Source organism: Poecilia latipinna, unplaced genomic scaffold (assembly GCF_001443285.1).
Source record: "Poecilia latipinna isolate Pla-1442-1.1 unplaced genomic scaffold, P_latipinna-1.0 Scaffold2408, whole genome shotgun sequence".
In the NCBI taxonomy this organism is placed as follows: domain Eukaryota; kingdom Metazoa; phylum Chordata; class Actinopteri; order Cyprinodontiformes; family Poeciliidae; genus Poecilia; species Poecilia latipinna.
Genome location: NW_015115024.1, coordinates 55598 through 70617, shown reverse-complemented (window position 1 = coordinate 70617; position 15020 = coordinate 55598). Strand labels below are relative to the sequence as shown.

The following is a 15020-nucleotide window of genomic DNA, read 5'->3' as shown; positions in this document are numbered from 1 at the left end:
ATGAATCCCTTGTTTTCACCTTTCATTTTTTTTTTTTTCAAAAAAGAGGGATTTTGCAAAAAAAAAAAAAAAAAAAAATAAGCAATGGGGTCACATTTGCAGACGTTATCTGGCGGGCAAGTCTGTCACTGTAGAGCAAAAGGAGACTGTTGTTGATTTTCACATTTTTGGGGAGGGAGAGAAGGTTGGATTCTCATGGAGGTATCGGCCGATCGTCAGTCTCTCAAAATTAGGGAAATCAAGGTTGATTCATCAACCAGTGGAATTCTTGGTGCACTTCTAATGGAAAACTAATCTTTGTTTTAAAGTGAAGATGTTAACAACATAGCATTAAAGTGTCACGACCTGCTGACAAAGCTTCAATTCAAAAATCTGAATTATCCCTTTAAGGTAGTTGGTGCATGCTTTGCCTTTTGTACTGGACTCACTGGACTGGCCAAACCACAGCCTATTTCACAGTGCTGCATCTGCACATCAGCATTTGCTTAAAATTACAGTTCATAGAAAAAGAGGCCAAACAACCAGGATAAAGTGCTGAAGGAGACATATTTCATGAACTGCTGTTTACCGTGGATATAGTTAGATAAGGTCCTATCAATTCACTATCATTCACTTTGGAGGCAGCGAGCATTATAGTCACAAATACATGAAGACAGCAACAATATGAGCCTTAAGTGTTAGATGTGATTGTATGTTCCAACATGTGCTCACCTAGAACTCCTTGATAGTCGACCAAGTCAAAGTAGACCACAGCCACAGAAGTCCAGACACCAAGCAGGGCCAGCACGATGAACCAGGTGAAGAAACTGCTGCTGCTGCTGCTGGAGCCAGAGTCCGGCTTCTTCCCGTTTTTACTGGATAACAGGCTTTTACCTGCATCTGGACCAGAAACACACAAAGCATCAGGTTTAGGACTGTCACTTAGTTTTCATTAGCAAAGCCATTTAAATGATGACTAACTAAGGTCAGTGAATAATTCTTTTCCCAAAGCACCAGTTTACCTTGTCTTGCAAAACATATTCTTTATGTTGATGTTTGTAATCAACAGCTGAGCAGTAAAAATTAGAACATTTATTACCCACCAGCAAAATTTAGCTTTGTTAATTTAGCTTGATGAGTATCTGAGGTTCAAAGAACAAGTCCAATAAGCTAGGTTTAATTATTAGGGTTAGGGTTAACCCTCTCCATGGGCTGCCACCTTATCGGGGTGGAGGGGTTTGAGTGTCCCAGTGATCCTAGGAGCTATGCTGTCTGGGGCTTCACCCAAGGCAGACAGGTGAGGAACCAGACAAAGTACAGCGTGAAGACCCCTAATGATGATGAGTGTTCCCTCGCCCGGACGCGGGTCACCGGGGCCCCATTCTGGAGCCAGGCCTGGAGTTGGGGCACGTTAGCGAGCACCTGGTGGCCGGGCTTTTACCCATGGAGCCCGGCCGGGCTCAACCTGAACAGGCTCCCCCTTCCCATAGGCTCACCTCCTGTGGGAGGGGCCAAAGGGTTTGGGTGCAGTGTGGTGGCCGAGGGAGGGGGCCCAGCCACCACCTGTTTTCTCGTAAGGTTTCCAAGGCTGCAGGACACCCAATGTTCAGGACAGCAGCCTTGGGGAAAAAAAAGCCGGTGGAAACGCTCGCAAAGCAAGCAGAGTAGAGCAGGGCCGGGCCGAGCCAGTGGAAACAGGTAGAAATAATTAAACCTAGTTTATTGGGCATACGTTTCTCGGCTGGCCTGGGAACGACTTGGGATTCCCCCAGAGGAGGTGAAACAAGCAGCTGGGCAGAGGGAAGTCTGGGTCTCCCTTCTTAGGCTGTTACCCTCACGATCCCCACGACCCGACCCCGGAGAAGCGGAAGATGGATGGATGGATAATTATTTCTAGGGATGCACGATATATCAGGACTGACATTGGTATTGGCTGATATCCATTTTTTAACATGTTGGTATTGGCCCAATAAATTAAAATGGCCCAATATTAATGATTGATATTTATTTCTCTTATTTCACAGCAGTGAAATATAAATAATATTGGTAAATATCAGTTATTGGCCATCACAGCAACATCAATGGCATGTACTAATATCGAATATGGGCCCAAATTTTCATATTGGTGCATCCCTAATTATTTCTAGATGAGTAAGCCACCGTCTGCACAGACTTGCCAAGGCCTGGCTCATCAGCCAAGATGCCATTGAGTCGTTTCTTATGAAGGTTTACCAGCCAGTCCACTCCAATCTGCTGATATTTTCTCAATAACCCATGCAACAGAGCAGGCGCTGGATGAAGTGATTCTGAGGCTGCCCTTGGGCAGGAGGAGTTCCGTAATCCGCAACAAGTGCTGCTATAAATTAAAATTATTTTGCTCATATAAAATGTTTGCTTGACATGCTGATGCTATAGTACTTTGTTGCTGTAAAACAACGGTATCAAATGAATGGCTCGTTGCCAGGCCTGCTCAGAGCTGATCCTGGTCTGATGGAGTAAGGATGCATCTAAAAGTTGCAGGACGGTAGCTCTGGAGGACTGGACTTGAGCACCTCTGCACTACAGCAAGGAGCAGAAAGGCTACACCAGAAAGGACGAACCAGATCCAAAAAGTTATTCCGGGTGTGCCAAAGATATCCCACAATGCATGACAGGAGAAAGGGCAGAGAGAATCAACAGGTGCTAAAGGGAGAGTTGTGTTGCCAGGTCAGATTTCAGAGACGCCTAGCAGTGCTCAACTCTGAACAATGTTCCACTTGTAAAGTCCACTAACCTGGATGAAACAAATGGAATGTTTAATGCCTTTAACCTGTAAGGGAATTCTCACCTGTCAGGTAAAACTCGACCAGAACAATGTTGAGGTGTGATACAGAGATCTGTGCTGCATTTGTACAAAAGGTTTGTTGCTTCAGAACTGCATGAATGCACAGTTGGACACAGAATGCCTAAACGTGGCCAAACGTCAAACATAGGTGTGTACCTGACTCCATTAAAGGCTTCAAACAAACATTTAGAAGACGTGATAAAATAACCAATGAAGTTAATGGGACAGGACGACCTGACACAACCAGACCGACAGGTTTTCAGAAGACAGCTGTCCTTCACTCTGAACCTAACAACCAGTCCCATTCAATGACCCTGAACCTGCCCTCACCTTCCCTACTACCCAGTCAGTCATTCATGAGCAGACCCCTTCCTCACCTTGCATTTCCCCTGCAGGAATCGCTGTGACAACAGGCGGTGTGATGGACTCTACCAGGTTTGCTGGATCACCCATCCCTGCCGTATGAGAGCTTGACAACTAGTGGCGAGCTGAAAAAGCAGCTCTGAGTCCCCACCTCTGCTGCCTCCTTTGTGTTCCTATCCGGCCCTTCCCTCCTGACTTGTTTTGTTTGTGGTCGGGTCAGTCAGTAAGTCACTCTTGCTGTGGGTATGGATGCAGAGGTCATTCAGACCTATTTATAGTGCTGTTAAACAGCTGGTCCTGACATATAGGCAGAGCAAGGAACACAGTCACTGTCCTCCACAGCCTGGAACAAGTGGAGGGGGAGTCGACAAGAATTTGCTCCCAAGTAGAGAGAAAAGAATAAAATCTTATGTTTGACATCTACGTCTTACATAGACCACAATATTATTTAAAGATTGTGCTAAATAATGCACTGATGATTCTGTGAACTAACCTGAGCAACGATCAGTCCCTCACTGAGTGAGTTAATGGACCAAGAACTCCCTCTTTCACCTGACAACCACAGCTTCTTCCCTCTCTCTCTCCATCTATTATGTCCCTCCAAACAGACATCTATCTTTCTTATGGTCATTCTAGGTCAGCTAGACATTGTTTCTACTAAGTCCAGGAAAATGCATTAAGACTACACTTTGTGATTGGTTCAACTTTCGTCTGAGTAGACAGCTTGGTCAGCTCATTTGATCAACTCCAACAATATCAAACCACATTTAAACATTAGTAGCAGTTTTTATGTTGGTCTCCCTTTACGTGCTTGCATGACAGGAGACATTGCTTTCCATGAAAGTTTCTTCAGTTCCTCAATGTAATATCATATTGCTGGTTATAACAGCTTGCCATAACAATGTTGGCATTCTACTACCCTACTGTGGGACTTTTTGAAACAGGAAATCTTGTTCTCATAGCCTCTGTTTGATGAAAAGCATAGCAGCCTTCTTTCAGCCAGTTGACTGGTAGGGTGCAGCAAAAGTTTATAAGTGTGTACCATTCAGCCCCTTCTAGGTAACCAACTCATGCCTACCTGTAGAGACTGAAGAGCATTTTGTTTAGTAATCTGGAAATATCTGTGTGAATATCTTTGTGTAATTTGGTGGATCTCACTTCACTGCTCTGTGCACTGGACAAGTGCACAGAAACTAGTCTCTGTTTCACAAAGCAAACATTAAAGCCCAACCCAGCATGGGCTCACCTCATCTCAGAGCCTTGAGGCATTTGTTTTGCACTGCTGTGTCAAAGCAGATGGCCTACATGACATGTCATGTGAAGAGGTCACTGCTTTCGTACAGCTAGGCAGTACAGTCGGAAGTACTGTTGCCTTGCAGCAAGAAGGTCCCAGGAGGCAGATGCAGCCCCCTCCCGCCCTGCATGGACAATAGATGGCTGGATAGGCCATCACCCTCATTTCTTATAAACAGTCACTGCAAAAACATTGTACAGCTCCTTTAAATCCTAGGGGCTTATATTGCATCTAGTGCAGTGGTCTCCAAACTTTTGGCCACATGGTCAAATTTGCCAAATTCAAAATACTCATTGTATTCAAATCACTTTTCTCCCCCCAATAATAAAAAAAAAACACATAAAAGGATTTTGTTTTGAAAATCTGAAATTCACTTTTTTCTAAGCCCTTATATATATATTTTTTTTTTATGTACTTTGAGTGTCTAGGCATGAAAATAATTTTAATTTATTCTCTGCCAGTGCTGTTTTTGGGTTATATTTTTCACTCTGTTCATTTTTCTGTATTGCCTACAACGTTTTCTTCTCTGACGTCACCGACTTTACTGTGGAACTGCTAAACAAGATCATGACTTCATGGCTAATCAGTTTTGTGAATACACCATTTTTCCCCGCTCGCAATGATTTTGTAGTCCAAGTTCAGTTATCCCAAAGTTGCAATTGGGCAACTCAAAATGTTCAGTTCTAGTGTGTATTAATGCACACAATTCCTTACATCGCCACCCCAGCATCAGAGCCTCTCCCAATGTTTCGTTCAGTTAGGTTTTTCTTGGGAATGTAGTCATATCAGTGGGAAAAGTCTGTTGTAGTGCCTCTGCTTGCCGCACACAGCTTTTCCTTTTTGGTTTCATATGTTAAATAAAAGTGGCGTGAAATCTGTAGTGTGGTTTTGTAAACTTGAGCTTGGATTCAAATGTCTTAGAACTTTGTAAAAAAGATCAGATCATTTACATATCAAAGTCCTGCTTAGCCAGCCTAAAATCTCTCATAACTTCACTATGCATGGCATTCAAACACAAACAGATGCAAAGATTAACTCCATTGTTCTCTTTGACAATAAAATAAGAACAATAATCCCACGTACTTTGGCACTGAGATGGAGGTGGCAAAACCAGAACAATTCCTTCATCAGTTTAGTAGCAAATTTACATCCAGCAAGAGTTTGAATAAAATTTGTTTAGAATAAAATAGATTTACATGAATTAAACATTTAATATATGTTATGAATGTGTCTAGATGTTGAAACATGATTTTTAACAAGAAAAAGAAAAAAAGTGGCCCAATTTTAAATGGTCAACCACAAAGAAAGCGTGGCTGTAAATGCTGCTGCTCCTTTTGCATTTGTAGTTATGTTGCAACATATTTGAGAAAGCAGGAAAATCTGGTTTACGCATTATGACAAACGAGTCCCTGAGCACCAGTGAACTTAAGATATAACATTTGGGTCAAATCAAACTAAACCAATTAAAACAGAAGAAACCTATGTACATTAAACTGTACTGATCTCGGTGCCCCAAAAGGACCACTGGTTTGCTGCTTAAAGTAACCTTGTGCAGCTAATGTCTAGCAAAAGGAATCAAATTTAGAAGGTTATATTGGACACTAGAGGAGCTGACTAATCTACAGGTGTGTCTTTATCATGAAGGGCTATGTAAAAGTGAACTTTCAGAAATTCAATTAGAAAAAGTAATTTTATCAAATTGTAAAATTCTAGAAATAATGTTTATGCTCACTGATAAACAAAAAAAACTAAAATATAAAAATAAAATATTCTATCCATCTGCCATCTTAAACCACTTATGCCTGAGGGTGACCAATGATCTCCAGTGGTCAATGGTCCAGAGGCAATTAACATTAAAGTCTTGTTGTTGAAGTCAGAGTATCCAGGGAGAACACATGCAAACTCCATGCAGAAAGGCCTCAGCACCTCCTTACTGCAAACCAACAGCTCTACCAACTCACCGCCATGCAGCACACAAACTGCTATTTATCAGAAACGTAAAACAAGGGGGGGGAGGGAACAAACAACAAAAAAGAAACTATGGATGTAATTTTAAAACTTTTTCACAGAACTGTACCCATTGAGACATCTAGCATAACAATTCATAATTGATATTATTCAACTCACTAGATAATGCAAGACAATGTTTACAGTTTAGCAGTAGAAGTCAGTTTGTGTCATCCAGAATTTGTCTTTAGGAAATGTTTGTAGGCCGAACGATTCCTTTTGTTAGTCTTCATGGATAAATATCAGTATCATCAACATAATGCGAAACATTTTTCCAGTGCTGTCTAATATTTATTCCAAGTATGTTTAACGCACTTTGTGCAAAGAGACAGCTAGCCAGCCCATTCACACATGCACACAATAAGTAAAAACTGCCATCCCCAAACACAGAACTGTTGCATAACATACCGTTCTGTTCCTCCATGCCTTCCAGATTGTTAATATTATTAGTGCAGCAGTTATTTCACACACATGGTTGCATTCCAGTATTTTTCAGACAAATAGGAGACCTTGCTGTGGAGTGTCTTCTTTTTGTAACACCCTGCACACATTGTTCAGTTTAAGCTACTCCTCTTAAATCTTACATAAGTTCTGCCGAGTTCCTGGCTCCTAACCCCAACTCTTCCCCTGCAGGCTTTTTACAAGCATGCATGCTGTTGCGTCCACACTCCCACATGTATCTCTGTATGGCTTTGAGGACATTCAGGTTTTTCTCACTCTGTAAGCTTTGACACAGTTGACAAACTTTTCACTAAATCTGTCTTTTTAGTTCAAAGTGGGGACTATCAGATTTCCCACTTTGTGGAATCTTACACAAGCTATTGCAAGTATTTCCAAGCAGAAACTCTGGCTGGTTCACTTTTCAAGCACTGGAATCTGTGAAGTTGGACAGTGCATTCCAGAGATGAAGACTGGGACCTCGGCACCTCAAAAGCAGTAAAAAGGAAATCATATCTGGATTTGTGGGGAGAAGAATCCTGAAAATAAGCCTTAAAATAAAATGGCTTAAAAGATACAGTGGAGGTAAAATAATTAATTCCTAAAGTAACCTAACGGTATCACTAGAAGTTATTTAGTCAGCCGCTAAAGTTTATAAAAAGGGCTGGATCTGAAGTCTGTAAGGAGTCAAACATCTAGTTTGGTGCTGCTAAAATTCCACAATACCAAATACACCTTAACAGAATCAGCCGTTTCCTGAAAATAAGGCTGCAGAGCTACAGCTAACCTTGCAAAGTTCAGATTAGTTTAACTGCAGACACAACACACCTCCTAATGAAAACCAAATGAACACAGCACCGCAAGTCCATGCAAGGTCAGCTAGAGGCATTTGCATCTAAGGATTTTTGTGACGTTATGCAAATCGAAAGAAAAAAAGAAAAAGAACACTACAACACACAGCACAACGATCCCAGAGGAACAGACTTGGCTGTTACCCTTCCATCTCTGCAGAGTTCAGCAGCTCCCAGGATTCTGGATAGGGAAGGAGGAGCAAGAGCCCTTAAGGAAACCATTATAAAAATGTAAGCGCAAATACAATGAGAATGATGAGAGTAGTAATATTCGATTGCAAACACACAGATCCAGCTTTTCATCCATCCATCAGACATGATGTCATTAATTTAGGACCTTCAATAATGTCTCTGAATTGGCCTTTTTCCATGGAGGAATAATCAGAAAAGACAAATTCAATGAATCGTTAAAACAAGAATTGGGTACACAAGTTTGAATTTTCTGTGGATTGTTTTTGGTCTATACAGTGTCAAATATATACATACAGCCCCAGTAATAATTAGATAAAAGTTGATGTTTGACCACTCTTTGTGTAAGGAATGGTCAAGTTTTATTTCTTTTAACTGGATGACTTCTGAACACTAGCTAAGTTTACAGGTAGTTTGTCCATTTGAAGGCTAACATTATACACATGTTAGAACATTCACAAGGTCCCTTGTGCATGTTCAAAATGTCTGGTCTGTGCCAGGAATTTATTCCATAAAGTAAAAGTGGTAAAGTGTCCAGTATGTGGTTTCCTTGTATTTTACAACAGGAAACATTTGGTGCATTTATGCAAATATTCGAGAATGTATGTATGATTTTGATCCCATTTAGATTAGAAAACAAATACCACAGTAAATCTAGTCTTGTGCTCCCAACTATTGTTTGTAAAAGTTAACGCTGTGTACATTTTGAATAGAAGAAGACATACTAATTACAAAAAAGGTCTCAAACATTCCAAGAGTCTAATGATCAGATATTCAAACACCTGGCTAACAGCTCACTGTTTGTACACCTTTATCAAGCAACTCAGTAAGCCAAAGTAAGTATTTGACGAGCCACTGTCAGTGTTTGATCAGAAGACCTAGCAGAAGAAATGCTGACGAGGCACATGTTCCAGTCACATCAATTAGATCAAACACTCCTTTGCTGTTCAATCATTCAGCAAGAAAGGCGGAGAACAGCACTGATCCTAATAACTGACAAAAATATGGCTTCCTGAGAAAAGTGTGCACTCAGCCAGTCAGAACACACAAGAAAATTGCACATAAACTCACAGTTTTTAACTCTGGAGTTATTGGAAACTTGGACCCCATTTTTATGTTTTAAGCTGGTTGGACAGAGTAAAGACAATCACAAATAAAACCTCTGAAACATAGGAGGCTTTTATCTAGGAAATTTTAGTGTTTGCAATATTTAGGACAAAATGTATTTTTTATTTTGAGATATATTGTAAGAAGATAAAAAGTTGAATTTCTTGTTTGTGTTTGTGTGTGTGTGTGTGTGTGTGCGTGTGTGTAAAGTGCTGCAATAAATCAAATAAAAATAATGAAAATAAAATGAACACACTACTTTTTCTGGACAACTAGTTGGTGGAATGTGCCTGATCAGATGTCTGCACCGGCTCAGCGAACTTCTTTTGATGTGGAGAAGCAGAGGCTCTACTTCGAGCTCTGCTTCCGGACGATGAAACACCTCACCCTAACTCTAAGGCCGAGTCCAGCCTCCCTCAAAAGAAAGCTCATTTCAAATGTTTGTATCCAGGATCTCGTTCTTTCAGTCATGATTCATATCTCATGGGGTCAGAACGTACATAGACCAATAAATCGAGAGCTTTGCCCTGGCATCACCCCAGTAGAGCAGAGTGGGGTCCTCAATACTGTAGACAAAGACTCAGTGTGTCTGTTCATCTCCCGTTACATCCTATCATCACTAGTGAATAACATACTGAAATACTTAAAGAAAACAAAAATGTGTTAGAGAAAACCTATAAGAGCCTATAAAATTAATTTTTCCCCATCCAGATGACTCAACACTAGATGAAATGGAGCACTAAGGACTGTAAAGACATTAACATTTTCTGTCAAGTTATGGTGTGAAAATTTGGTCGTCAATTTTCATTGATATGTATTTTATCAATATTGTTAAAAATATATTTAAAATATATTTTTGCCTAAAACCATCTTACTACTCACTACTGAGCCTCTTCTGTCAACAGATTCTTAGGCAGTTGAATTTTCCTATTGGTTGCACCCAGTGCAGCTTGGTACAACTTGGTCACAGCCCCACATTTGGTATAAAAGCACAGAGCTGCCCCCCAACAGAAATATCCACAATAAAGTCTTAGCTGTCTTGTCTCTGTATTTATTTGCATACAGCACAGTTAGTGAGATCCAGGTCAATGTGTCCACTCAGAATGCATTTAAATACCTGTCTGAATGACACATTTAAAGCAGGAAGCTGCTGATGATGTCAAGATTTGCTATGTTGGGTTTTTTGTATACCATAGCATTAGTAACTTTTATAATTGTGACATCATAAAGGTGGATACAATCGGTAAACCCCTTCTTATGGCCCAGGTAACAAATGCATGGCCATCCACTAGTTAGCAAACCCTCAACTATAATACCGTTTTCTTCTTGATTTTACTTCTGCATAGTGAAAGTGTCTGAGACGTCCAAGGGACAACCCAATCACAGAATTTTCCAATATTGAGTATAGTATACAGTTTCAATGGTCTTCTGATTTTATAATAGAAAAAAACCAGCATTTGCAAATTTGATCCAAAAAAAAAAAAAAAAAAAAAACAAAGACAAAGCTGAAGTTGGCTTTCTATTGTTGTCTGTTTCAGGAGATGGCTAAAGGGCGGTTCCACCTAATTTTTCACTACCTTGAGAGTTTGCTTAAAAAAAATAAATAAATAAAAAATACAATACTTGGACTCTTCAAAACTGAATATATTATTCCACACAACAGAGTCATTCAAACGGCCTTTCAGGGTAATTTCAGAACTTCTTTTGGATCTAAAATACAAACAGAGGTTTAGGTTACTCTGGGTTACTCTCAAGAAATCTGCTGTTATCTTCTCAAAAAGCTCAAAGATAAATAACGTAAGAGCAACATGCTTAAAGTTATACATAAGTGCAATTAGACAGTCTTTCCAGAAGGGAGGCACCCCCAAGCTCCATTCAGAAGTTACCATCCAGGTAAATATATCCTGGTAACTTCTGAATGTTACCTACTGTGATCATTCATTTCAAAAGTACAAGTAGATGGAGTAGGAGAGCGGATGGAGAAGAGTGGTCTAGAGATAAACAAGGCAGCTTCCATACAGTCTATAAATTTTCTATACATTTCCTGTATTGAACAGCCTAAACTTCTCAGATGGTGGATGATGTGCTGGGTTTGAATGTCTGATTCTTGGCGCAGGCTCCCTACATGACAGACTCCAGCAGAATTCCATCTGCGCCTGACGCTTGAAGAGACGCAAGTAGTGAGGACGTAGCTGTACAAGATCATTCCGTGCTGATTGGTTACTGGACCACGGGCCGCCTTCTGTAAGACACCCCTCCGCGGGGTATACTGACACGTGAACGTTTGGAAAGCGGGGCGCACATTTACTATGCCGGGGAAAGTCAGTGTGTGTCCCAGAGTTTCCGCGGAGAAGCAAGAGGCCTCCCTGCTGCAGAGCCCGCGGACGGGGCTGAGCGACTGGCGTCATCTGTGCGTGTGAAGTGGCGCTCCACAGTAATCCCTGTCGCTAGATCCGCCAGCCAGTCAACCAATAGCTACAGGACAGACGGTTTCTCAAGCACACAGATGATAATATGGGCTACTATGAAAATATTTGACATAATAATGCAAGCAACGAAGTTAAAGCGTTTTGAGCGAACAGCCATAGAATCATAACTAAGGAGTACTCTTTCTGACGCAGCCGTGTTGACGTGTTAACGTAGTGAGCTCGCGCTGGTGCCGTTTACAAGCGTGCAGAACTCAATGAACCACTAAAACACTCGGAAAACGACACGGTGACGCAACATTTTAATGCCTGAATAGCGAGGAGAATAAGCCAGGGGGAAAGTTTAAACACAGCTTATAAACTTCTCCAGGCCTGGCTTTGATAACAGCATCTTAACCTCTGTAACCTGGTAGAACAGAATGAAAAAGATTAGCAACAACGCACCTTTGCTTTTTGTGCTTGACTTTGAAGCCTTCTTTGAAGCCATGCTGGATGTATGGCAGAACCGAACCTGGAACAGCGTACTGACAGTTCCAGCAGCGAAAAGAAATCAAAAATTCTTTGAGATCTGAGTTCTATAAGGCAGGAAGACAAACCCCATCCGCTGTATGCCCGACAGCTCCCACGGCCAATAAAATGTGGCACTTACAAAAATAGGCGAGTCTTACAGATCTACAGGCCAATGGTATTCCAGAAGCGTTGGACTTATTCAAGCGTGTGGCTAGTCTTTATCTTTGTCCCGCCCCCAGTGTTCCCCTGGAACGTGGCAAGATGGTAGATCCAGTGGCGTCGCCTCTGCTCCTGGATTTATGGCCACAGCGCTTAATATTTAAATCTCCTACCCCTGCCGTTAAGCGATGCTTTGGGTTCTAAACATTATCTTTTTCATTTGGCAAAAAACAGATGTAATATTATTTTACATTATTAATACATACGCTCAGGGGCGCAGCCAAGAATCTGCCCCCATCCCCCACAAAATTGTAGCTGCTGTTACAATTTTTTGAGTCTATTTGACCCATAAAAAGCATCACAATTTTAAAGGCTTGCATCTGCCTTGCTTTCTTTGGTTCAATTCTGATAATTAGCACAATATTTACTGCTCTTGAATTTAACATCCAACAGTCCACATCCAATATGCAAGTAGGTTGCTTAAATTTGTTCTATTAGTTTTAGATACTGAAATGTCTCTCCCCATGAGCAACAGTCAAAAGCAACGTGCAACGACACATGAAGCAATCCAGACTTCTCAAAAAAGCTATGCAGTTGCATTTTATTCAAGCTGCAGTATAACTTTAATAAAAAATATGTTTTCTCCATATTTGTTAAAGCTGTCACCATGTTAGTTTGTTATGGGACAGACAATGTGTGATATATATATATATATATATATATATATATATATATATATATATATATATATATATATATAGATAGATAGATAGATAGATAGATAGATAGATAGATAGATAGATAGATAGATAGATAGATAGATAGATAGAGACCGGACCTCAGCAGTAGGTGTCAGGTTACATAGATACAGACCTAACATTGGACTTAATTTACTTGATTTACTTGTTGCAAAATATTGTTTTTAACTTGCATTGTTTCAAAATGAGCTTCATGTAGCACAGAGGATTAAATATAATTTCTTAATATAGGATAGTTAATTATTATTATGTATTTCATACTCCTGCTAATTGATATGTATTACTGGACTGGACAGCACCTATTAGTCACTATGTGATTAATTGTGTCCAGAAAATCATTTTACCCAAATGCAGGACGAGCAGAAATCTGTCACAAAAATATTAGTAGTGCCACCATTTGTTATCAGATATACTATTAAATACGACTTAAAATAAAGATTAGAAAACTGATGTTTGATAAATTCTCCATGATACAAATCTATAAACAGTTTGATTTCTGTTAGATCTGTCAAGATGCAAAAGGGGAGGATTTTTCTTATATTGGTCAATCGTTTTATTTTAAATATGCTGTAGGAGCCGTAGTTTGATGACTGTTATAAATATCACCACGTTTTGCAAACACAGGGGATTAGGTCAGTTTTTGTTGCTTGTTTAACTTTTAGGAATTGCAGCGGCTGCAGACAGTGCGCCACAATAAAGGTACGATAAAGCTGATAAACAGGTGAAGAACTAAACATCATTTCTATTCTGCCTTTTCTGTGTCTGCATTACACGCGGACCCATTGCCATGGCAATCGACAACAGCTCAACGAGTAGATAGAGCGGAGATTACCGATCAGGAGAATCAACACACACACACACACACAAAATAAATATTTCCCAGACAAAAAAGTATCAAAAACACCATAATAGAACATTCAGCCTGTTACATTTTGTTGTCAGGCTTGATGTCTATATTGTCATTATTAAGTTTTCGCCTGAACACCGCGGTGGTTGAACAGCTGCTCTACTGATGACTTGGTGGCGGGTTGTTTAGTGCTAACGGAACCAAAACACACCGAACTGCCCAGCACATGTTAAGGCTATCAAAGTTAATAGAAGGCCAGCAACAGTTAGGCTAGTATAACTGACCCACTGCTCACTTGTTCAATGTTTTCATTAAATTAAAACTTTTTCCTCACCTGTGAAATCTGAAGCCCTTGTTATCTATGGCTGTCATAGCGTGGAATTAACCGCTAAACTTTGCGTCCTTTTTTCAGATTCTTTGTGTGGTTGTAGTATTTTCCTGACCACCGATATTCCTGACTCAATCAGGGCTTAAAGTAAAAAAAAATCCTGAGCCTGAAACTTATAGCTATGATAAAAATGAACTATAGCTTTGCTATTGCCACAGTTTAATAAAAAAGTGTCTTTGAATAGTGCAAACAATTGCTTCTAACAATACAATTAATAAGCTAAACACTCAAACTTAAATAAGACTTCAGTACATTTCAACTAAAAACAAAATGTAAAATGTCTGTGCCCTAAAGGTTTGCCTTACAGGCAAAAATCCCTCAACATTAAATAAGAGTCCTTTCAGTCAATGTTTATGCAAGTAATTTAGAACATGCAACATTACCAACGAAACCAGTGTTTCTCAACTTTTTTCAGGCCAGCAGCCCCCCAGCCTTTATCCAGGTCCCTCACCACCCCCCACCAAAGAATTTGCAGGCTACTTTGCACAGACTATTATTGTATCCTTAAAATTACTATCACTATTGTAGATGTTTTGATTTTTATGCTTGTTTCTGTATTTATCATCAAGATCATTTCCCAGAGAACAAAAAAGCCATGGGAATATAAATTATTTTCACAGGCGTCTATAAAAAATTTAATGAACATTCAAGTTAAAATTGGTAGGCCAACAGCAGCCAATCAGAGTGGAAAAAAATATTCTTGTTCTTTGTCATTTTCTAGTTGTTAAATATTCCACAAAATGACCAGATAAAAGATGTACAACATGCCAGTTTAAACTTTGATCTATTTGCAAACCGACTGAGCTCTGCAGCATTAAAACATGGATAGAACTGTAACTACATTAGCTCTTCTTCTCTTCAGTGTTTCTGTCGGTTTCTG

The 15020-nt window shown here is 40.0% G+C and overlaps 1 protein-coding gene across 10 annotated transcripts in view; it reads right to left on the bottom strand.

Annotated features, from left to right (window-relative positions):
• Positions 1 to 12110, bottom strand: part of asph (aspartate beta-hydroxylase) — a 32480-nt gene extending 20370 nt beyond the window's left edge. For 2 of the 10 annotated variants that reach the window (XM_015019312.1, XM_015019315.1), the window contains exons 1-2: positions 3181 to 3371; positions 712 to 879 (exon numbers count right to left, since the gene is read on the bottom strand). In XM_015019312.1, coding sequence (XP_014874798.1) covers positions 712 to 879; positions 3181 to 3256 — 244 coding nt within the window. In that variant the 5' untranslated portion in view covers positions 3257 to 3371. Of the gene's footprint in view, positions 1 to 711; positions 880 to 3180; positions 3383 to 6875; positions 6968 to 11922 lie in introns of those variants that run through there. The other 8 variants (XM_015019317.1, XM_015019320.1, XM_015019313.1 and 5 more) reach the window with 7 other exon arrangements.
• Positions 12111 to 15020: the final 2910 nt, after the last annotated feature.